Genomic DNA, 24233 nt, shown 5'->3' on the forward strand with positions numbered 1-24233 from the left:
GGCATTTTTAATTCTGAAAGAGAGCAGTTAAAATGTATTTTCTGAATGTCTACAGAATAAAAAAAATCGTGTCAGACAAAAATAAATAAAAAAATACATCGTCGTATTCAGACCGTGACGACTTAATTTATCCTTTGGCATGCAAATATACACGGACCGGTCCACTTGTAATGGGTAAGGTAATAATTCAAACAATTTCAATACAATAATTTAACATCTATGATTAAAAATTCGACTGATTGTTTTCGTCAAACTTTTTCCTAATTAAACCTGTTGATTATTTATTACTTAATTAGATAATCAACCACGGCCAATCGATTTCCTGGATACCGTATGAAAATGTATCCCCATAATCATAATGGTATGAGCCAAATATGTCAACTTGAGATGTGTGAATGAAAACATGGCGGAAACTGAAGGAGTGCAGGAAGATTGCGAGAATAAAATGGCTAGTGAGACTTCTGCGTCCGCTTTGGAATTTCAAGAAAGTGGAGATAACACCGGAAATTCACCAGTTGACGATTTATATGAAGTTGAGCGGATTGTTGGCTGTTCAAAAATACACGTAAGTTGGTCAAATTTTGCCCCAGTTTTTACACAAGGCGAGTTATCTTCGAATACAATAAAACATGCGGTCAGTTAACCAGTTCAGATTTCCATGAAAAGTTCTATTTGTTGAAATTATGAACACTTTTTTCGATGGACTAATAAATTTGTGAAATAAAACCTATTATACTCGGCGTCACATAAATAACATACTGTTAAAATTTGAATAAAAATATTTTCTACGACTTTATTGACACCAACCGTCGTTTAAATTGTCTTAAATGACTTGCTCATTCGTTTAGCCAAACAGCTTCTCAAAAACAAGTCGCTTATTAGCTTAAATCATGCGTAACAAATCCTTACGGGAAAATCCCATACTAATATCCGCCATGTTGGTTTTTACGGGACGATTTGTTTACAAACGAAGTGCGTAAGTTCCCGTCGAACTCCGGTGACAATCGTCTGCTTGATCAACTTCTCGGTATTATACGTTGTTCGCGTAAAATAAATCCGAGATATCCGAAATAACGCCGAATTGCATTCTGGGTTCTTCGGTTTTTGGACAAACCATTTAAACGTAAACAACATCTCCTAGCAACCCGATCACTGTAAACATGGCCGACTTTTTACAATGTAAATATTGCCACCTAGAATTAAAATCTGACCGGAATTTAACGATTCAATGTTTAGGGAGAAGCCGTTTGGCTTAACGAATGAGCAAGTCATTTAAGACAATTTAAACGACGGTAGGTGTCAATAAAGTCGTAGAAAATATTTTTATTCAAATTTTAACAGTATGTTATTTATGTGACGCCGACTATAATCGATTGTATCAAAGAAAGAGAACGTGTAAGTTGTATTTTGACAGGTGCCCCAAAACACGGTTCATTGGGTCAACGGCACAGCTGATCAATTGATTTTACATTTTTAGTTAAGTCAAATGAGGATTTTTTTTTTCAGAACAACACTTTTTTCTACTAGTGCATATGCAAGTTTAGTTCATAAGAACATCAGTGTACAGGTACAATTTACATGTACATGTAGTTAACCAAACTGTTCTAAATAATTTTACCGGCAAATATCACTCAACCAGTTAAGCCAAGGTCATCCTATTCCATATTTTAATGATGTTTGGTTTGGCTATTTTTTAAAATCTGCCATTCATGCATCTCTAATTTGAGAAAGTTACTAAGGAAAATAAAAAACAGCCTCCCTATATGGAATAATATCCTGGTCCCAAGTACATGTACATGTATTACACACTTGTTGGATCAAATAAAATATGATGGACTCCTAATTTGGTAAATTACAATACCAGTAATATTTTACATTAGCAAGAGAGATTTACAGTTACTCGTATGACAACTGAACTGTTTAATGGTAATAGGACAATTGTTAAAACTCATTGTAAAATTTGGTAAGGGGGCTTACTTGAGTTAAATTTGTAGATACATGTATTACTGATCTAGATTTGTTGTCTTTATGGTGACTTTTAGCCCCTTCATTTTTTTAATAGATTTCCTCCAAACTTTGAGTAATGGTTATTAGCAATTAATCATGATGTGATTGACTTTCATAGAAATCAACTAAAGGGGCCATCTGTTTAAGAGGGGAATTCAGATTTAGTTAAAAATGATTGAATTAGATTTCTTGCCTGAAAAGTGCCTCAGTTTTTGACAGATTTCCTTCAAAATTTGGTGAATGATTGATAGCTAAAACTTGATGGGATTGATTTTCACAGAAATATGTGAAGTGGGAAACTTGGTAAATACAATGTACATGACATAAATAACTGATGATTTTGCGTACATTTTTACAGTACATGTGCATTTTAAATAAATCATATTATTTCTTGTATAAACATGTAGTGCATCATTGTATTTGATAATTTTTTATAATAATGATTTTCCAGTAGGAACTACATGGAGTGAAACACATGTAAATTACAGATATTGAAAACCAGTGGGCAACCTTTTATACATGGTATTCATGGTCATATTGCGTTTCCCTTTTCTGTTTTCTTGTCAGAGAAACCTGTTAAGTGAGTGGTCTATTCTGGTATAGGGACTCGACCTTATGATGGCACATTGGGGTATTGCAAGTGTGGTCATTTAGACACTTACATGTTGTTTTTTGAATTTTGGTATTTTTTGATGGACAGATAAGTGCAAAAATACAATGTAGTATCCCTGCCATACTTTATGCCATGCCAAAAATTTAATCACAATCCAATTCTAGAGACACATGTACATCATTTAGTTCATACTTGTCACAACTGTTGTGGGTTCAACCTCTGAAGTTGTATCAAGGTGCACCCTTTGAAGCATTTTATTTGTCTGTGACATAAAATATTCAAACACTAATTATTATCTTAACATGTTCATTCATTGTACACATCAATTTGTATACTTTTCAGTACAAGTGGGTCTGATTAAGGATTAGTTTTAGCATGATAGTAAAAATACATTTATAATTTGTAAAGTTAACAGATGTGATAGACAGAAAAAATAGAGAATGTCCAGTGTTTTTGTCATAGTTGAAAAGTTCACAAGGTCTGCCAATCCTATTGAAGGAAGTCTGACTAATACATCAATCAAATGACCACTACAAATAAAAATTGTACAATATTCATTTGTACTTGTTTTCTAATGTTTTAATTTATACAACTTAGTTGACGCCAGCTAAAATTGTCAAACCAACCTCAAAAGTGAATTTTCTTTGTTTGGAGTGACTAAGAATAAATATACTGTAAGGACATCTTAAGATTTAAAGTATAGGTAAAGTAGGGTATGTATGTCTTTCAGGTGTGAATTTTTATTGTAAAGGTCATTGTCCTTTTTGAGTGGGTGAAAATATTATCATTTAAATAAGTTTTATATGGGGTTCATTTGGGATAATCGTAATTATGGTTATCCATGTATTACAACTAGAAAATGAAAGATGAAAGAGAAATAAATCCCTATGTTCAATCACATTGTTTTATGGGAGACATTAGATCTGAATGATTTACTGCTGTACGGGAATTAGTATGGCTTTACATTACAAAACTAATTAGATGTTGGGTGCCACCAGGACCAGTACCAATAGAGCATGTGTGCATTGGTTGTAACTACATGTATTCTAAGGACTTGCCTTGCAACAAGCGTACACCTACCTATAATATACATGTACAATGTAAATACCAAAGATATAAATTACATTAAAAATAATTACATTTTGTACATTGTGCAAATAAAAATTAAAATGTATCTAGGCAGGTTCAGATTACCAAGTTTCCTGTAAAATGCATACCTGTATGTATTATATATTTTATAGATATTAATGATTTTAAAGTACTTTCTAATGAGGACATGAAGTACCAATGAACTATATTGTGTCATAAGTAAATGTTTTTGCAGGAAGAAAAATAATTTGTATGTCAGTCACCTTTTTTATGAGTGTGGGATAAAATCAATATATTTCCTAATAGGAATTAACAAGACAATTGGAACCGAAGACAAATAAGTTCATTTCTTTATATACTGTATAAAGAATAGTAAATATAATAGGATATTGATTTGTATGGACCAGGAGAATGGTTGAATGACCACTAAGATTGACCTGGATTTGTTGTGTATTGATCTCAGGTCATTGTACTGGTGTGGCCACATGATTTGGTCCTGTTCCAAAATGATGGGGTTAGACATGTAGAAAATAGATATTTTGTTGGCAGTTTGCTTGGATTTACAGGTTAATTTCCAGGTACATTTGGGTCACCAGTATTTTGGTAAAAATTAGGAAATTTGCATGTGCATGTACATTTTACATGTCAATAAAAGTATTTTTTCAGCACATTTAACAGAAAAAAAATCATTCTGGATGATAAAAAACTAATACATGTAAAATTGGCATAGAAAAAAACTCAAACTGATTTGGAAAATCAAGTGTGAAGAGATATATCATTCAGTAGACTGTGTAAATTGAAAACAGAATGAACTCATTTGGTTACATAAACTACAAGTTGCAACTGCTCAGAATTTTGATTTTTGATATGTTGATTTGTCATTCAGTTTACAATGTTCATGTTTCGGTTACAGGAACATGTACATGCATGTACACATGCTGAACAAAATATGCATGTACATTTGTACATGTTTGTCATTTGATCCATTAAATATACATGTACATGTACACTATGTTATGAAAAAACTACATATTACTGAACTGCTTTTTAAATAAGTACAGTGCAAGACAAAACACCTGTATCAAATTTATAAATAAGGTATGTCAGCTTATCTAGTGACCCAGTCTAGCTAGACTTGAATGAATGAGTATAACCACACATAATAGTACAATGTATATCTTTAAATGATAAGTACATGTAACAGGCCTATAGATATCTAGTAATGTAATTGTTATGTAATAACAAACATAAAAAATGATGACCTTCCCTTGACCTGTCAGGGGTGAAAGGAGAGCATTTCAAAACAAAGAAAGAAATATATACCGATAGGATTCTTAAGTAGGGTGGTTAACCAGAGTGGTAGAATAAGTCTTTCTTGAAAAACTGTAAATTTGTACTATGTAAAACCAGACCTATTATAATGGGTAGAAAGTGCATGTAGGTCATGCTTTGGAGAACATGTTTTCTAAGTCTGAAGTGTGCATGTACCTGTAGGTATGTACATTTTGTAAAATTATTTATATGCCACCTTTTCATTGTCCTACTTGAATTGTAGAAAAATTATATCACCATAACTATTGATATTTTTGAGTGTACATTGTACCTAAAAATTATGTACAATGAACATGTATAGATATACATTGTACATGTACATGAAAAACTTTTATTTGGATTCAAAATGTATTTATTGACTTACAAATATATAAATATATTTCATAGTAATTCTCAGGAGGCAAAAGGCCAAAATGTAATTTATCAATTTAGACCCAGTTTTAGTCATCTGGTCCTTTGATTAATTAGGATACTGCGTACAATACATATACATGTGTATGATAAAACTTTGGTTGTTATGGGTGCACATTCATTTGTACTAAAGTGTTTGATGTGACAATTTGGTTTGGTATGCCTGTACATTGTGTTATATGGAAACTTTTAATTTTTTTGTAGGGTCAAGTTCAGTACAAAGTTAGATGGAAAGGCTATGGTCCAACAGATGATACCTGGGAACCAATAGATAATTTGCAGAGTTGTCTGGACTTGGTGGAAGTCTTCAATAAAAAGAGGAAAGAAATGCAAAAGAAAAGAGCTGAAGAAAGACAGAAAAGAAAGGTAGTGAAAATCTTCTCAGTATTGTGCAAAATTTTTATCAATGAATTTCATGTACCATGTGTACCATTATACAATTATTTCTAATTGAATTTCTGTCTGACATACATGTACATGTATGTACAAGTTGAATTAATTAAAATCAGGGATAAACCTCAATCATCTACTATTCCTGTTGTCATTAGCAATTTCAAATCAAATTCTTAAATACATAGTCATCGGTTTTGAATGAAAAACCACAAAAATTTTATCAGCTTGGAAATTTGATAATGGAAAAACCACAAGATTTAATTTCAATTATTTCTTATTTTTATATAAGTAATCCTTTATATATAAATTTTAGATTGGAAGTCACAAAAATGCAGAAGAACATTTACTTTCTTCTCTTACTTGTAAAAACTGGCACAGTATTAGTGACCATTATAAGTTATGTTTGTATATACGTGATCTAGTTAAAAACGAAAATGAAAGGGGTCTGAACTTAATTATAATTGTCCTTCAAAATAGAAAAAATGAACTTACCAATACACATCATCAAATCTTTACTTGTCCTCACTTGTGGGGAATTGGATGCATTGTAATTAACAATGACATCTTCAATGTACCATTTGCTTTGTATTTGTATGTGTAACTTCAGGCTCTTATGGAGGGAATCATAGTATCAGAGGACGATGAATCTTCTCAGGAGACACCACTATCCGAATCTAAAGGAGGACTGAAAGACACATTTTGGAAAGATTTGGAAGAAGGGCGTGTCAACTTGTTTGATACTGACATGTATTCACGTGTTAAAGGTGGAGGGAGAGGTCCACGGCAAGATAACAAGAAACATTCAAAAGAAATTTCATTTCGATGTCTTCGAAAGTCAGCATGTAAGAGAGCCAAATGTGGATTGAAAGAAAACTCTTTGAAAGAGAGCAACAAGAAAAAGCATAGTATGGGAAGACAGAGAAGTAAAAAGACAAGTAACAGATGTATTGTTAAAAGTGAAACTTACATAGAAAGAGACCTTGAACCTCATGAAGCTGAAGATAGACTAGGAGATAGTAGTACACATTATAGCAGTTATAAAGGAGGTCAAATAGATAAGGTGAGGATTTGGTCAGTGATTCAAATTTGCTTATGAGGATGAAAGGTCCAGATTCATTATATATTTCAAACAGAGGTCTACCTGATGTAAACCAAAGGTCATCATTAGAGATTCAGTGTGGTGTAAGAAAGGTCCAGCCAGGACCTATTGCAAATGAAATTTGAAAAGTCCAGGGTCATAAATGGAGGGTCCCAGACCTTTGGACCGGGACTAATTTAACCCTTATAGGTACATGTACAAGTGTACTTTTGCACCTTTTAAGGAGATAAAAATTTGTAAATGTATTTGTATGGAAATATAACAAGAATAGGTATGCTGTATGTCTAAGAGAAAACAACCCCACCAGGATGAAAATATCAGCTCAAGGTATTCACAGTTACATCAAAACACATGTACTAATGGGAAGAATTCTATGACAAAGTAGACATTGGACCCAGTTGACTTGTAGATTGTCAACATGAAAACGTCTTCCACCAAAATAAAAATCTAAGAAAATATGGAGTCCAAAACAGTAAAAAAAGTGCAAATACATTTAAATGTGTAACTTAATGGTATATTTAAACTTATACCCATCATAAGGCCTATTAACTAAAGCAACAAACTATGTATGATTTTTTGTGGTTAGTTGTATTATATGTAAAAAATATAATGAAGGAAAGCCTTTTTTTAGGTAAAAGTAAAATGTAATAGGTTTGAAAATGTGCTATCCATCATTATTTTGCCCCACTCAGACTTTTTTATTGACACTAATTGAATATAACAGCCAATTTAGAATATTGTAGAGCGAAAACTGCACGTGGATCAATATTGTATTGATTGCTTAGTGTAAGCTTTGACAGGTGCATAAAATATGTGACAACGATTTCCCATATGCTGCTTTGTTCTGTACATCAGCATTGTGTTTTTTTTCCTTTCTATGGCAAATTTTCTTCGTTGATGATATGTTTCTTGTGGTTAAATGCTACAGTAAAATCTAAAGCGTCCAAACTTCCTTAGAATTGAAGGTTTTGTTTTGTGAAGACAAGAGTTTGCTTAATACAAGGTCATGCTACATGTAGACAGTGATTTAGTGGTGACAGAATTGTTAAAAATATTCGATATCGAATCATTTGCACACTTATTTCTGGTCTCACAGGTTGTACTGTAACAGATATTTAAAAGCACTGTGATGTAAGATCTGATTTAAGTTTTAAATTTTCCTTTCACAAACTTTTTAAATGTTATGTAATACTTGTAGTAAAAGAGAAGACGTGACATGTACGTTTATGCCATAGTACTTGTACATGTATGTGATTGACATAATTGTTTTTTTTTCTTCTTTGTAGTTAAACCTAAGTCAAGTTACAGAATATGGGAAAGAAAGTAAGTTAATTTTGAGGGATTTTGACTACAAGTCATAAATATTTGTTGATACTATACTGATCCTTATTATGACTTATGAATTTGTTTGGTTTAGACCAGTATTATTTTACCCAGGTTTGAAATACATCAAACTGATATGAAATGACTTAATAAGTGCCTGGTTTAAATAGGTTTTCAGTTTATTCATGGTTTGGTTTTATAGATAGATTTCAGTGAGTAGAGAAGCATCCTTTATTTCTCAACCATGTACTAACTTTTTAGATTGGAATAAAATCTCATAAAGTAACAAATACAATGGAGAGTTGTTTTGAAGTTGTATACGAAACATAGTGTTGTTTGTATGTTCCCATTTTCTACATATTCAATAGAAACTACAATATAAATTGACAAAATATGACTTTGTAAGTCCATGCTGGTCTAGCATAATTAATACAATTTAATCATTCTGTGTACATTCTTTATTTCTTCTCAGGTGCTGATGATTTGGACATCTCATCTGAATACACAATAGTGAAAGATAAACATAGAAATGACAATAAAGATAAATCCAAGTCTCATAATAAAAGTAAAAAACATTCAAAAATGGACACATCCGTGAAATCTAAAAAATATCCAATATCAATAGTGAAAAAAGAACTTGACAATCCAGCTAGTCCTATAAAGTCCTATCTGTCAGGGGAGAGCACTCCCCCTAGAAAACTCTCAGTTGAATCTCCATGTTCAAGTTCTTTAGACAGTTTCACTGACAAGTTGACTGATTCAGACTGTTCTAATTTATCCGGTGTGAAAAGGAAATACAGTTCAGACTTAAGCACTCTCAGAGAGTTAAGTGAACCATTGTTAAAAACTCAGCGTAAAGACTCAAATGACAGTGGCATTGGTGAGTGTCTCTTTACTCACCAACAGAAAGACACAAATGATAGTGGATTGGAAAGTTCACGGAATTCATTTAATGGGACAGTGAATGATAAAAATAAATTCTGTCGTAAGTCAGAGGAATTGTTCTCCACGCCACTGGATGACCTTCTTGGTGGATCTATACTACCATTCTTACCAGAAACTACGAAAGCTCAGGAAAGAGGTAAGAAAACATGTACGGAAATTTTATGTGTTTGTGCATTAGTGTCTCACAGTTTCTTTTTAAAAAAAATTGCACTTGAACATATTTTACACTGTTACACATTATTTGATTATACCTCAACTCAATGAATATCAGTCAATTTCTGTATGAAAACTGAAAATTTATGACTTGAAACAGTGTACATGTAAAATCGTATTGGAGATTCCTTGTGGCAAAAACATTATACTTCTGTCAGTTTTTAGAAGAATGTCAACCAACTTCTAAAGAAACAGTTGAAACCAGCAAATTTATTTGACCTTCATTTGCTTCAGTTTTTAAGCAGTTCAAAATATGTATAATCAATTCTCAACTTTCATGTTTGACTCATTGCTGTTGAAAGTAATATGTATTATACCTGTAAAGCATATTTCAACAACACTAGTGTAATCATTTCACCTTAATCATCATGATGTAAATATACTGTATATACAGTGATCTACATTGATTTAATATGTTAAAATTCTGCTTGCTCTTAAATATACAAAATACAATGTAAGTTCATGTATTTTTATCATTATTTTCAACCTTTAGAAATAAAATGTGCTCTTTTTCTATTGGTGAACATACAGAAGTGCTCCTCTGCTTTTATTATATGTACCATACCTGGATGGAACGGTAATATTGGGATTTGATACTGAGCATTAAACAAAAGTACATGTAGAATACAATGACAGAAAGACAGAGTAACACGTTATATATGTATTGTATAAATTCATTTTGTACAGTTTGTAGCCTTATTGTTGTAGGTGCTGACAGCTTTGATATTGAGTTAGATGATGTTGATCTGGACCAGCTAGGTCAGGAAAGGGTAAGTATATTTCTAATGATACATAAATTTGGAATTTAAGGAGCTGTTGACCCATTGAACCTGGAACTTGGAATACTTCAAATAACAGAATGCCCTTTGTATACTAAGTATTACATGTACATGTTTTTAAAAACCTTATAATTACTCAAGCATCATACAAGTACATGTATGTACACTAGCTGTACATTAATTACTCATTTGTCTGTATACATACATGTAGATGTCCATGTTTCAATACAGCTAAGGAAAACATCAGGTTCAAGGAAAAAGGATATATTTACATGTACATGTACATCAACACTGGGCACTGAGTGCAGTAATGAATCACATCAATTTGTTTGCATGAAGATTTAATTTTACTGTTTAACATGTCAATGGAAAATATTCTTTTCTAATGGATTAATTTTGATATTTTTTCTTCAGTTTTATTTATCCATCTTGGCAACATAAGTACATATTTTGTTTTTGTGGCCTTTGGCTGACATGATTGTTGTCTCTTTGACATATACATATGTACACCATACCTATTTTTGTTATTTTTGTTACCATTTAGAATGTAAAGAGTTTGGTTTTATATGTACAAAATGTACATGTTTTCCAGTTAATACTTATACTTGAACTTTTACATTTAATTCTTTTCATCATTCATAGCTGACAGAATTTCTTTGTCCTAATATATACAATGTCCTTAGATGAAAAGCTGTAATGGGTACATTCTCCTGACCTGATTTTATTGTGAAATATCAAACTAGGTTAAAACGTTACTACCCAATTACATCCAAGTCTGTTTAGCCTTCTGATTACCTAGAGAAAATTGATCATCTTTTTGTATTGATTTCTAGACTTAAGTATGTTGCTGTACTATAGGATGTTCCACTGAATATTGCTGGGTTAACCTCTTAAACCTGGTCAGTGTCGGTCGTATATTTGAGAACCTGATTGATTTTGTGATTGATGGTTGGTAAAATACATTAAAATTTTACCTCTGATCATGTGATGTTGACAACTTCAAAAAAAAATTTAGTGTGGAAAGAAGTTGAGATTATTAATATGCACTTAAGTCTGTTTATCTGTAGCTGTTTATAATAATTTATGAAATTGTCGACACATATTAAAGGAATTATTCATAACTTACATAGTAGTATATAAGAATCCTTACAAATTTGAAGATGTTTATCATTCTAAGAGTAATGATGCTATTTATAACTAAAAACATTTTAAATCACCAGTAATGTTATGATGTATATATAAAAAATGTTTTACTATTAAATTGAGATGACAGGTAACTCATGAATAATTACTTGTACATGTACATGTATGTACTGTGAAAGTCCTTTTATTAGTGAGTACCAATTTTCATGGTTTAGGGGAAAGTGATCATTTTGTGGATTCTTGAATTTGTGGATTTGACAACTCTGTCATACAGTGTACAAACGCTTGAAAAATTTCCTTTTCCTTGGGAACCAAAATCTGTGGTTTACCAAACCAACGAAATCCACAAAAGACTGGTACCCCACGTACAATAATACTTTCACAGTTTATGTATAATGTAGAGGACAAATAAACAATAAGCCTATTGCTTTCTTGCAAATATTGTTTTTTATAAGTTAAAGGCTAAGGCTAAGGGGGTTTGTACTGTACTTCTGTTTGGGCCAAATATCTACTCAAGTCAGAAATTCATGAAGATTCCTTGATCAGCATTTTGTTCACATGGGTGTGATATTTCTTTATTCGGGGCTAGAAGCTGTGAAACTGTCCCAAAACAGAAAAATATAAGGTTGTCATAAAACATTGCAGTAATTTATCAATTCTCTTTGGTTTCCTTTGTAAATTAGTTGAGATGAATTGTGTAGGTTTGAAACTAGTTGATTTTATTTCCTCTGCATCTTTAGAAAAATCTATGGCTCCACTGAGCCTGAGATTCAACAAATCCTTATTATTTTCAATTTTTCTTTGTAGAGTCCATTGATTTTCACAGATGCTTGCAGATATATAATCAGACATGAAAAATCAATAAACTCTCCTTCTGATTAGTACTCTTATGAAATTGGGGCGAAATTAATGAGCAAATAATTCAATCATTGACAGAAAAAATATATAGTACATTGATGCATTCTCAGTTTTCCTGATTGCAACAATATATCGTGTTGTAGGCTGTCACATGTGGGGGTGGTCATGAGTGTTTGTAACAATCATGCTGTTCTCTCTTAGTCTGATTAAAAAAAATTATCATGTTTTACCTGGTCCATGCTCCCAGTTTTTATTGGAGTCAGAGTTGCTCATTTGCTTTTGTTACTTTGTATGTATGATTTTAGTTACTTTATGTTCTTTGTTGTGTATGTCTGTTTTCCATGTCTGGTCTTTGTCCCTGGATTACATTCTTTTGATTACCGCTATAACCTTGGTTCCTTTGATTACTCTTTTATGATGATGGGACCAGTATGATGCCTTGAAGTGCATGAAAACTACATTTTTTAGCAAAAAAGGGGAATCTACAAACACAGGAAATATGTGTACATTAACTATTAAATATTACTGTTCTTCTAAACTTAAAAAAGTATGCTTGAAGAATTAAAACAACATTCTTTTCATATTCAGTTTTTTTTTTTTTTTTTTTAATTTCTTAATCTGTACCACTTTTGAAGGTTTTATAAGTTGAATCGAAGAGAGTGGGTGTGTTTTTACAAACAAAAAAGTTTCTTTTGGTTTGCATTTTAAATACATGTACACATCATTTACATTGATGTTGTTTGCTCTTTTTTTTATAAATCTTTTATTATGCAAAAAAAAAAAAAAAAAATTTGAATTTCTTCCAAAAGGGAAGTGAAGTAGGAAACCATATCCTTATCCTTAATGGATCAAATGTTTCCTGTTACTGAACTGATTGACATTTAAAATTTTGTGATGAACTATTGGTATAAATTAGATTTTCAACCATGTTTGATGCTGTGGTTGAATTTGTTGAGTTTTGTGATAGCGTTAATTACACAAATGCTGTGTAAGCACCAGACCTAAATCAATACATTGGATGCATGGGGTTGTCAGGATCTGTTAAGTCTGACACACATATTATTAAGCTAAGATCAATATCGTCAAACTCAGTCTGAAATAAGGAAACTTTCTAAATTCAAACTTTGTCATTTGATTATATTATTACATAACTATGGTGTACATGTATGTTCATCTTGAATGAAAATTGGAGTTTTGTAAGCTTAGGAACATTTCAAAATATAACTAGTAAATTCATCTACATAAAAACAAATTGTACTTTATTCATTTAAGTACCATTCCAGCTAAGAACTAAAGAAGCATGTGGTTTTTCATATAACCCGTGCTCATAGGAGATAAAAATTACATACATTGTGTAGAATGCACTGTATATTTCAAAATTAAGGGAGATAACTCTGTAAATGGCACTCAAATACAATAGAATCTACTGTATTTTCAATGTAAATTATCTCCTAAAGAGCAGGCAGATATGAATGAATAATGATACATTTCATAGTATAGACCCATAAAACAATTTAATTACAAAAATTAAAATATGTAGCTTTTTTGGGGGTGTATCACATTTTTCAGATTTTGCATGATTCTTACAAAGACAGCTACTTAATTTTTCACTCCCAGTTAATTTATTTTGCCCTGTTTCAAAAAAGAATCTCAAATTTAAATCTCATAAACTGAAATTGCAGGAAATTTAAGATTAAAGGAAGTTCTCAAGTTTATGAAAACTCAAGTCTGGTACTTGATTCTGAAGAAATATTCCATCATTCTTGTGAGAGGAATCTATACTTTATTCATCTTGTCCATCCATCTATCTACTTGTATGATAATCATCTATTAGTCCAGGTGAACATTTATTTCACTTATAGTTTCAATACCTGCTAGAACAGGTAACTTCATTTCTCTTATTTTGTATTCTGACTGTTTTTCAATTTTGCTGGACAAAATCTTCATGAAATCTTGAGTTTACATCATGAGGTAGCCTTTTTGGGTTTTTAAATCAATCTTTACCTGTCTGACATTATTTTTGTTTTTATTTTGTAGGTTGAAAAGACAGATGTAAAAGAAATAACAGATGGTATGTATTATTTAAGAGACATATTTTAGTCATTTAACTTTACACATTTATGAAGAAATGGTACTGTTTTGTCACTTTATGGTTATTATGGATGAGTAATTTCCCTTGTATTGAACGTTTATTTAAATCCTATTGACACCATGGAGTTTATGGATTAGATAAGTTGAAAGAGATTACCAGCTGTTCTGTCCATAATGGTTACAGTTAAACCATGCTAAACCGAACACTCAATAAAGAAAAAACTATTTTAAACAGACATTTATTTAAGTGTATTTGTATTAGTAATATAATGAGAATAGGTATGGTTAAAGTAACAACAACCCATCCTGGATGAAAATGTCAGCTCAAGGTCACCCATTGGTCTTCAATGAACAACGAGGAAACACTCACCACAGGGCAGGCTGCAGCTGGCCCCAAAACATTATTATACACAGGTAAAGCAAAATACTCAAGTAACATAAGAATAAACTAAAGGTGAAAATGAAACAAGACACACAGAGGCCGGAAATTACTGACTTGGGACAAGCAAGAAAACGCATCAGGTTAAAAGTTTTTTGGTGTGATCACAACCCTCCCCCTTTAAAATCTGGCCATTGTAAAAAAAATATTACACCATATAACACTACTAAAAATCAGTTCAAAAAGGTCTGAGTCCCTTGTTACAATGGAAATAAAGAAACTAAAAACTGCATTTTTAAATTTTGTTGAAACTGTACGAAAGGGTTTTTACTGTACATGAATTTTGTAGATAAGTTCCGGCAAGGTGTGATGGAAGGGGATTATGAGACAGTGCGTAAAGCTCTGAATAGTGGTTGTAAATATGATGTAGAAGATGCTGATGACATGGGTATTACATTGCTAATGTACTCAGCACAGAGTGGTAGGTTTATGTATTGGTCTTTTAAGAAAATATGCAATACAGGGGTCGTGCTGGACTTGCCAGTGTTGCAATTTGCGATTTTTTATTATATCTGGCAACCAAAATAGCCAGTCGTCGATTTTCTTGGCGCCTAGGGTTTATATATTTAAATTGACAGGAAGTTTATCAGCAACAGATATTTTCTCTAATTAAACAATTGTGATGACACCTGGTGACCATGGTACAAAATGTAGTTTGCTAGAAATTTTATCACTTGAAAAAAAGAATCAAGTTTGTTAAAAATATAAAAAAAAATCAAATTATATTGTAAGGTAAATTAGACCATAAAGGACACAGGTGAACATGTTTTAAAATCAAGGACTATATTAGAATAGTAATCTAAAGTCTTTGATAGAAGTAAAGTACCTGTTTCTGGAGTAGCACTTTATTATTTTATGCATATGAAAGTGACAGACTACAGCTAAAAACCTGCTTTATACAAGCATCAGTAGTGAATCTTGGGTACATGTATGTCATCAATGGAGAGATTATTTTGATGAATTGACAAAGATAATTCATCAGTGGACTTAATACTGTCATATTTTTTTTGGTGCCATTTGGCGCTAATTTCTGAAAATTGGCGACAAAAAATTGCAGCTGGTGATTTTTCTGGCGACAGAATTTTTGGAGCCAGAGCAGCCCCTGCAATATCATGATAAGAATGGAAAAACAAATATATTACAAAGATTGTATAACCACCAAAGGAAGCTTTTCAAAATTTTCAAGGAGTTGCTCTTCAAATTTATGTATATAAAGTGAAATTACACAAGACATCTTCTGCATCAATTGAAATTAGTACATAAAGTACACTGGCTACTCATCAAAACTCGTATTTAAGATTAAAGTACATCAGAACAAAATTGTCATCTCTAGTCACACCCATTAACTCAATATGACATATGTTGTACTTATCGTAGGTTATGATGAAATAGTGGAGATCCTGGTCAATAACAAGGCTAATGTCAACGCCCAGATGAAGAATGGTACTACATCTCTAATGTTAGCATGTGAACATGTAAGTATTCCACATAAACAATGCCTAAATTCCTACTTAGAAAGTAATAATAGATTAAACACTTACTGCACCCACAGTTAAAAAGGTACTATGTTTAAATGATTCAAGTTTGGGAATTATAAGTTTCAGACTTAGGTTTTTTTGTTTTTTTCTTAAATTTTTCTTTGTACATAATATGTTCTTAGGCTTATAATGATATTTGTCTATCATTGAAAATTAAATCAGATTTTAAAAAAAATTTGTTTTGTTGCTTAGGATTGATCCTAAAACAAGTTTTTGTATTTCTGGATAATGTAAACCTAATCATTATCCTCCCACTCAGTGAGTGGGCGGAGTATTGGCTGTCTGTCGAAATATTCATCTCAATTATCCCCATTCCCAATGGATGGATTGATTTCAAATTTTGTGTGTGGCTTGATATACATGTAGATAGGACATATGTTGGAAGCAATTTTGGTTGGTCTACTATATCAACTTCCTGTATGAGTAGGAGTATGCAAAACATGACAACATGTGGAACTTTTTGTTTGAATAGAATTGAAACTACATTTGTTAAAATGCATTGTCACTATAGCCTTTCAAATTAGTGATTTCTTTGTATGGTTCATTTTATTAAATGATAACCTATTACTCAAAGCTTTTTCCATGGATCAAATTAATTATGTGGGATTCTATACTTAAAAGGTATTGAATTAATCTTGGCTTTGTCAAGCATATTATGTAATTCTCTCAGAAAAATCAATAGTGTACACTTATTGTTTTAGATTAATGTGCGAGAGATTGTATTGGCTTAAGGTCTTTGTCATCTTGAAGCTATATGCCATTTGTCTGACATTTTTACAAATGTCAACAAAGCAATAAATTGTATACCCTTGTACTCCCTTGGGCAACTTTTAGGAATCAGTTTCATGATGTATAGAACATAAGCTCATATGATATAGTAAATGTCACTTTGAAAGATTAAATCAAATGCAAAGAAGTGATGGTGGGTGAGTTCACACCTGAGCATAACAAACAACTTGGTCAAAGAAAAGAAAACCTGTTTACTAGAAAGTAGTTTTAGTCCTCGGTAGAAATTGAAATTCAAATATTCAGTCTCTTTAAGTTCAACCGAATACATCTAATTTTTTCAAAGTTTTCGCAGTATAACATGGACAGTCTAAAGTGTTGTTTATTAAAAGCAATTTGTTTTGAAATTTTGCTTTGTATTCCAGGCCCCCATCTGTACTGTTGCCTTGATGGTGGAATTAGGAGCATACATCAATTTAAAACAGAATACAGGAGAAACTGCTCTTATGAAGGTATGTCAGTGATAAATACTGTATTCCCAAGTATGTATTATTATTTTGCCTACCCCCTTTCCACACACAATCACACTATGGTCGAAAAAAAAATGGATATTTTTTATGTTAATGCTGCTAATTGGACTGTGACGGGAGTAAATTACTTTCATGGTTCAATAAGTATTTTTCATGACATGAAGCTTTAAAGGATATTTCAGCTTTTTGTACAGGCTTGAATTTGACACTATATTGAAACCAAACTTGTAAGACCTTGTGATACTACAAAATGTGTACTAACAAATTCAACCAACTTTAAGCTGTTTTGTTATTGATGGGGATAAAAAAAAACATGAAAAAGCACAGTTCTTGCATTCACATCCAGAAGGAAGCTTGTTAACACTTATTTTTTTTTTCAGGCTGTGAGAAGAGGGCAGAAACAGATAGTTAGGTTCCTACTCGAAAATGGTGCTAATTTCTCTGAACAGAATAGCTCAGGATTTACTGCTCTGTCATATGCCAAGATGATGAGATTAACAGAAATAGAGGAGATTATTATTGACCATATTAATAGGTTGGTACAGTGCTTAATAATGGTACTGGGGCGGATAGCGCTGAATAAAAATGGTTATCCATTTACCTATTCATTTATTAATCCTTTTTATATTCTGCCATATGAAGTGACAGGGTATTATGTGATATCCTTACAAAAGTTGTGTATCCATCCCCAAGTGGTTTTCAGATGATAACTAAGAATAGAGCAATGAATTTTTCTAAAACTTTTCACAGTTGTAAAGAACCATAAAATACATGTTAATTTCAATGTTTTAGTAATTTTTCAGTTGAACCAATTTGAACATTTTGCATTTTTAGTTGTTTTTCGCTACAGATTATTTTATAGATAAAAAACTTTCCTCTTCTTTCCTTTAACCTCTATTCATGTCACCCATGAGACATACATGTACTTGATACATTTACACTATACAGAAGTTGACAAAAATATGGACTGATGACCCACTGCATGATTCTTAGATAAACCTCTACTGTAGTCTTTGGTAAAGCAAGGAAAAATTTGGACTTGAGGGACAAGAGTAGTTTCAGTACAATATCAATGAGAACAAATATAACATCAAAATGTTGATCAGAATGAGTCTAAAATATTTTTTTAGTTGAAATTGATTTAAAAAAATCATTAGAACAAAAACAAAGGGTAAACAATTGAATCATTTCCTCATGAAAATCTTGTTTCTTCCATCACAGGTTGACAGCAGAATTTGACAAACAGGTCCAGGTGACATTAAACAACACAGCCAAAATTACTAGTGCTTTATTTCCTCTGCAGTGCTTCCCTTTGTCTGACGGTGATAAATTTGTTGTCAACTTTAAACACGAGTTGCAACAGAATACTCCCGGTAGGTACTGCATAAGTCTTCTATTCCCCAATTTATTTTCATGAGTATTTAGTTTTTCCAGGTTATGCAAGAAATCAGTGTTGCTAATATATTAGTAAGATGTACTGTTTGATCATGTTGTTGAAGGTCAGAACATGATAACAAGATTGTGTTCATCTATGTAAATGAACCACCTCTAACTTTTTCAATGCTTTAAAATCTTGAAAACCATTACAAAAGTTTATTGTACTTAGGTCTTCTGCAGATTAAAGATTAAATGTGCATCACTGTAAGTTGGATGCAGAGCTAAAAAAATATGATAACCAATAAAGGACACAATTTTATTTTCAAACCTTTGGACATTAACCAGATCCTTATTTTGAATGTTTATCATGTTTCTTGTAGGTGTTGGTTACTTGTTATTTGTTGCTCATGCTCGAATCACAGCTGAGGATATTAAATGTAGACTCTATGGTTCATGTGCTGTAAAGACAGTTACTCTGAATGGGGTACCACAGCCCCCACTGACTGAGGTAAGCCATTTACAATATTGGCCATATTGAAAGAAAATTATGTCTCCCCTATTTTGTATTTTTTTCACATCTGTCTGTCACAAAGATAATAATTTTTAAAACTCCCATGTTTTATATTGGAATAGAATGGAACCTTACTTAATTTATCATTTTACCTTGTTGATGGGTATAAAATATTAGGAACTTATGATTTATGTCTTACATTGATTATATTTCAGATTAATTAATGATAAAACTTAGAAATGATGAACATGACATTTAAATTTTCTAAATGAACATTTTGATTCCAACTAATTCACTATGAAGTTTTTAACAAGAAGTAATAAATTTAAAAAAAATGATTATAGAAAAGGAAACTTAAAGAATAGTATTATAATTACTGTTTATTAATTATATCTAGGATCAGTTAAAAGTTAATCTAATAATGTTTACATTTTTCATTCAGGAGGCCAATTTCGTATTGTCGTGCTGCCCATTACAGAATGGACAGAATAAGATAATAATTGATACAGTGCAATGTCCCACTTCTAAGGTAATTATTAACCTTTGATTGGTATACATATTTGCACACAGAAACATTTTAGACTGCACTTTTTGTGAGAACTTGCAAGGGTTTATTACTGCTTATTTTGGGCAAATTGACTAATTATTTTTGCTGTTTTTGGAGAAAGAGTATCAATATTCACAATACAATAGTCTGAATGTCTAAGGCTTATAAAAATACTGGTGGAACTGTAAAAATTCCACTTAAATGGCAGTAACATCTATACAAAGAGTTTTCCAAAATATGGTTTGTGCCTGTTGACGAAAAAGTATACTGTGAAGCCTGTGTATGCCAAAGAAAACAATGATCTGCTTAAATAGAACTTCTTAAGTTTGTTTTTACATATAAGTTGCATTTAATGCACCTCTAGATTGTAGTTCTCTTATAAAATCAGCCTAAAACTTATATTTGTATAGGTGAGTAGTTACACAAACCATACACAATGCTTTCAAGAGTAGGTAGTAGATGGCAATTTTCAGCTGTTACATCTGAATTTTTAATTTTTAAACCTACTTTACAAAGCTTTGTGGAGGTAGCCACCTGATTAGGTGCTCTTGGAACTTTTGAAAGCCCTGCTTATCCCTGCTTCCACTAAATCTTAATCCCTCAAGCATCAAGTGCCTTGAAATTTTAAAAGAACTTAGTTTGCTTAATGATACAATCCTTTTCATTCTAGAAAACTACTGAAATAATTAACATTCATTGATTAGTCATTAAATTCATTAAAATGTCTTGGTTAGTTACACATTGATTTGAAAGTCATTAGGTTCATTAAAATGTCCTGATTAGTTACACATTGATTTTATTAATTATTTTAACCTTTAAGCAGTCTATATTTAGACGTAGATCAATATTTGTCAAGAGTTTGATGTGAAACAATACTGTCTTAATTGACCATTAGTATCTTGTTTAATGAAGCATATTGAGAGCAGAAATTATGTGTACTTAGAGCCTGATTCAAATCTTATTATTCAGTCTGTTTTGGTGCACTTTACTGCTGATTTCAGTTTTGACCAGGTTACTGTTATGACTGGTTCCAACTGATAGGAATATATAATTTCTCCTTCAGCAATAAGTTATTTCTCCACTTGAGATCGTCAAATTTAGATTTTCAACATGCGAGCCTTAATGAGCATGTTCAAACTTAAATTTTAACTGTTGTGATTGGAGGAGTAGTTTAAAATAATAAAAAGGCTGAAGGAGAATCAGTTTTTTTTCCATGAATTAATTCAGAATCCCATTACTCTCTGTGTTAATTTGCTCATTTTCAGGGGGTCCTCAGTAATTTACCTTAAGTTTAACCTAACCAAAACCATATATCACCTGAAACACACATGTACTGCTATGTCACTCAAAATTTCACAAGGGGTTTACCACCTTGCAGTGCAGCACTGACACTCGGAACTTATCTACATTAAAAAATAGCCTGGGGAATCCTAAAAATTCTTTATTTAGACCCTCTTTATTTATAGTTCCACCAAATTAGTTTATAAAAGTTTGAGGCAGGATACTTTGGGCTCAAAATTATCAGAATAAAATTCCCTTTTTTAAAAAAGTTCATTCATTTAAAAATATTGTCAACATGCTAAAAGGACTCTTTTGTACCTTGGCGTAGGACTTTTTTTGTGTACATTCTAAATCGATGATGCAATTAGTGGTCTGTATCTATCTGGTGGTAAAGTCGTGTGCATTTTTAATCACTGGCTTAGAATTTGAGAAATAGAAAATTTTACTCTCCATGCATTTATCTACTTAAGATCAACTTAGTGGTGTGTGCATACAAAGCTCAGCTCTTGGAGGTCACAAGAGACAGAATTTATTTGATATATTTTGCATTCATCTTTTCCAGGCCAAGTTAGTGGTGTGTGCATACAAAGCTCAGCTCTTGGAAATGAAGTGAAATTTACCTGACATTGTTAAACAACTTTGATCTCAACTCATTGATCTCTTACAAGGTGATATCACATCCAGCACGCCAAAGTTAGATAGATACAGAAAATCCTGTTTCAGTTTTAGACTATAGTATACATTCTTTCATGTAGCAGAACTAATAAAAGAATCTTAGCAATTGTTGGTAAAAATATAGTATTTTGGATTAGTTTTTTATATTTCTGTTGATATTAATGTTCTCTGCTTCCATTAGCTAACCATTTAAGTTAAATACTTAATATTTTTCATGACAGTTTGGATCATCTTAAGTGTTGTATGTTTATTGTATCATTTGTGCTATAAATCAGGTCAAAAAGACCCCGAAATAAGTCACTTGCATTTTGCTTTTGTTTTAAGCAGACAAATAATAGATATTGGTCACTATTAAATTGTTAGAATTCAATAAGGTATTTAGTGTGTAGGCTTTGGATTGACCCTTAAATGCTTTAAATCTGATTTTCTTAAAATTAGCTATTTCAATTGTAAAATTACAAAATAAGCAGAAATGAGGACCATTTTAAGCTTACATTAAGGATCATTTGTAACAGATATGATTTTCTTCTGCTTTAAAAAGGAATTCTGCTTTTTTCATATCTGGATTTTACTGTTCCTTTTCTACTATGAATTGTATGTTTACTTCTGATTTTGCCAATTTCCACATTTTTGTTGGCTTTTAAAATCATGTCAGATTTAATGCTGCACACCTGCCAAACTAATTGATATTCAGTATCAAGTCAAAGAGGTCAGTATACAATTGTAAATATTTTGGTGATTTGTTGAGAGGGAAAATGTTCTTGGTTTATGCTGTAATAAAAACGTGTGTAAATACATGTAAATGTAAGTGTCAGTGTTCATCACTTTAATTGTACAAAACTGAATCATTGTAAAGTTGAATTGGCCATGTAATGGCTCTATGTCTATAGATGGATACTAAAATGTGCTAATGTCTGTGTAAATGTCTTGCCTGTGTAATGGTGTGATGGTTTTGTTGTTTTTTTTTTGTGTTCAAAAATTGGTATAATTTGTTAACATGTTAGAAAGTGTGAAATACAGAGTGATCTTTTAGTATGATGATAAACCAGAAATTTGTCATGCATGTTATTTCAATCTCAGACAATTTATTAAAGGCATTGGAGGTTAAATTGTCAATACCAAAGAGAGTTGTAGGGAAAAAAAATCAGGATACAAGATTATATAATCACACATTGGGTGTTGTCCTTTCAACAGCTATTTGTTGTTGTGTCAAAATGCATTTTTAGACAGGTGAGAAAATGCTAGGTGTGTTGTAGGTCTGAAAGTCAAAAGCATATCATGGTTATATTTTAGGGCATGTCAATTAATTAATAAATCAGGGGCTTTTATAGTTGAAAGCAGTGTTTTTTTTTTTTATTAGATCGTTTTTTAGAATTTATACTATATTTTATTCACAACTCTGTTAAAAGTCGACCTTATATTGCTCAATTAAACTAAAATTTTTGCATTCATTTTCAGTGGAAAGTCAACTTTTCATTTTAAATTGGATTAATCACCTTGAATAAACCATAACGATATTTAATGTTACTAGAAGGTATATAAAAATAGGAGATATGGTATGATTGATAAATGCATAGTAGAACTACTCATGGTTGCTTATACCTGACTGTTGATTTGTTTGCCAGTCCCCTATTGAAATAAAACATTTTTCCATCAGTTTGTGTAAAGAAAGCAACTATTTTGTCCAAGTTTATACTTGTAATGGTTGGTGATTATTTTGTTAGTCTTAACATGCGAGACATATGAACGCCGCTTGAAAAATTATTTTTTGACTGTGTACATATGAAGACATTATAGGAAACTTGATATTTGAAGTCTGACTGATCCCTTTCTGTAAATTTAATATCGTCTGTTGTGTACATCAGTATCCCTTCAATGAATATAATAGCTGAATTTCAATAATTACATTCTGTTGTGTAATTTTGTAATTTCATTTTGAATGTGGTATGAATATCACAGAGTTCAATTTCCTGAAGTAAAAATTCAGTAACATAATTAGACTTCATTAGCTATATTTCAGAAGCGGGCTGTCTAATATATCACAAAAAATAAGAATATAATTCAAGCATAGTTATAGTAAGTGTTGTAAAACACATAATATATAATAAATGGTTGGTTTGGATTTATACAAGTTGTGGTATGGGTCTTATTTAAACCAAAACTATGGCTGGTTGTTTCTTGATGAAAGTACATAACAACCGCCTCTTAAATTAACATCCGTCTAAAGATTAGCTCTGATATATTCATTTTCAATTTTTTTGCTAATTTTAATATTATATTTTGTATGTGGTATTGTGAAAGACACCCCTTAGA

General features: G+C 31.6%; 1 protein-coding gene across 1 annotated transcript; it reads left to right on the forward strand.

Moving 5' to 3' along the window:
* Window positions 1-358: 358 nt before the first annotated feature.
* On the forward strand, window positions 359-23837 carry LOC148614361 (M-phase phosphoprotein 8-like). The gene is made up of 15 exons (XM_088588476.1): window positions 359-565; window positions 5657-5818; window positions 6453-6905; window positions 8231-8267; window positions 8740-9348; window positions 10134-10195; window positions 14243-14276; window positions 15025-15156; window positions 16113-16210; window positions 17425-17511; window positions 17910-18064; window positions 18751-18902; window positions 19287-19414; window positions 19860-19946; window positions 21808-23837. The coding sequence occupies exons 1-15, from the start codon at window positions 404-406 to the stop codon at window positions 21856-21858; spliced, it is 2409 nt and encodes an 802-aa protein (XP_088444602.1). The 5' UTR covers window positions 359-403; the 3' UTR covers window positions 21859-23837.
* The last annotated feature ends 396 nt before the right edge of the window (window positions 23838-24233 follow it).

This window comes from Perna viridis, chromosome 6 (assembly GCF_037379345.1).
Source record: "Perna viridis isolate PV_CMFRI_1.1 ecotype Kerala chromosome 6, ASM3737934v1, whole genome shotgun sequence".
NCBI lineage: Eukaryota > Metazoa > Mollusca > Bivalvia > Mytilida > Mytilidae > Perna > Perna viridis.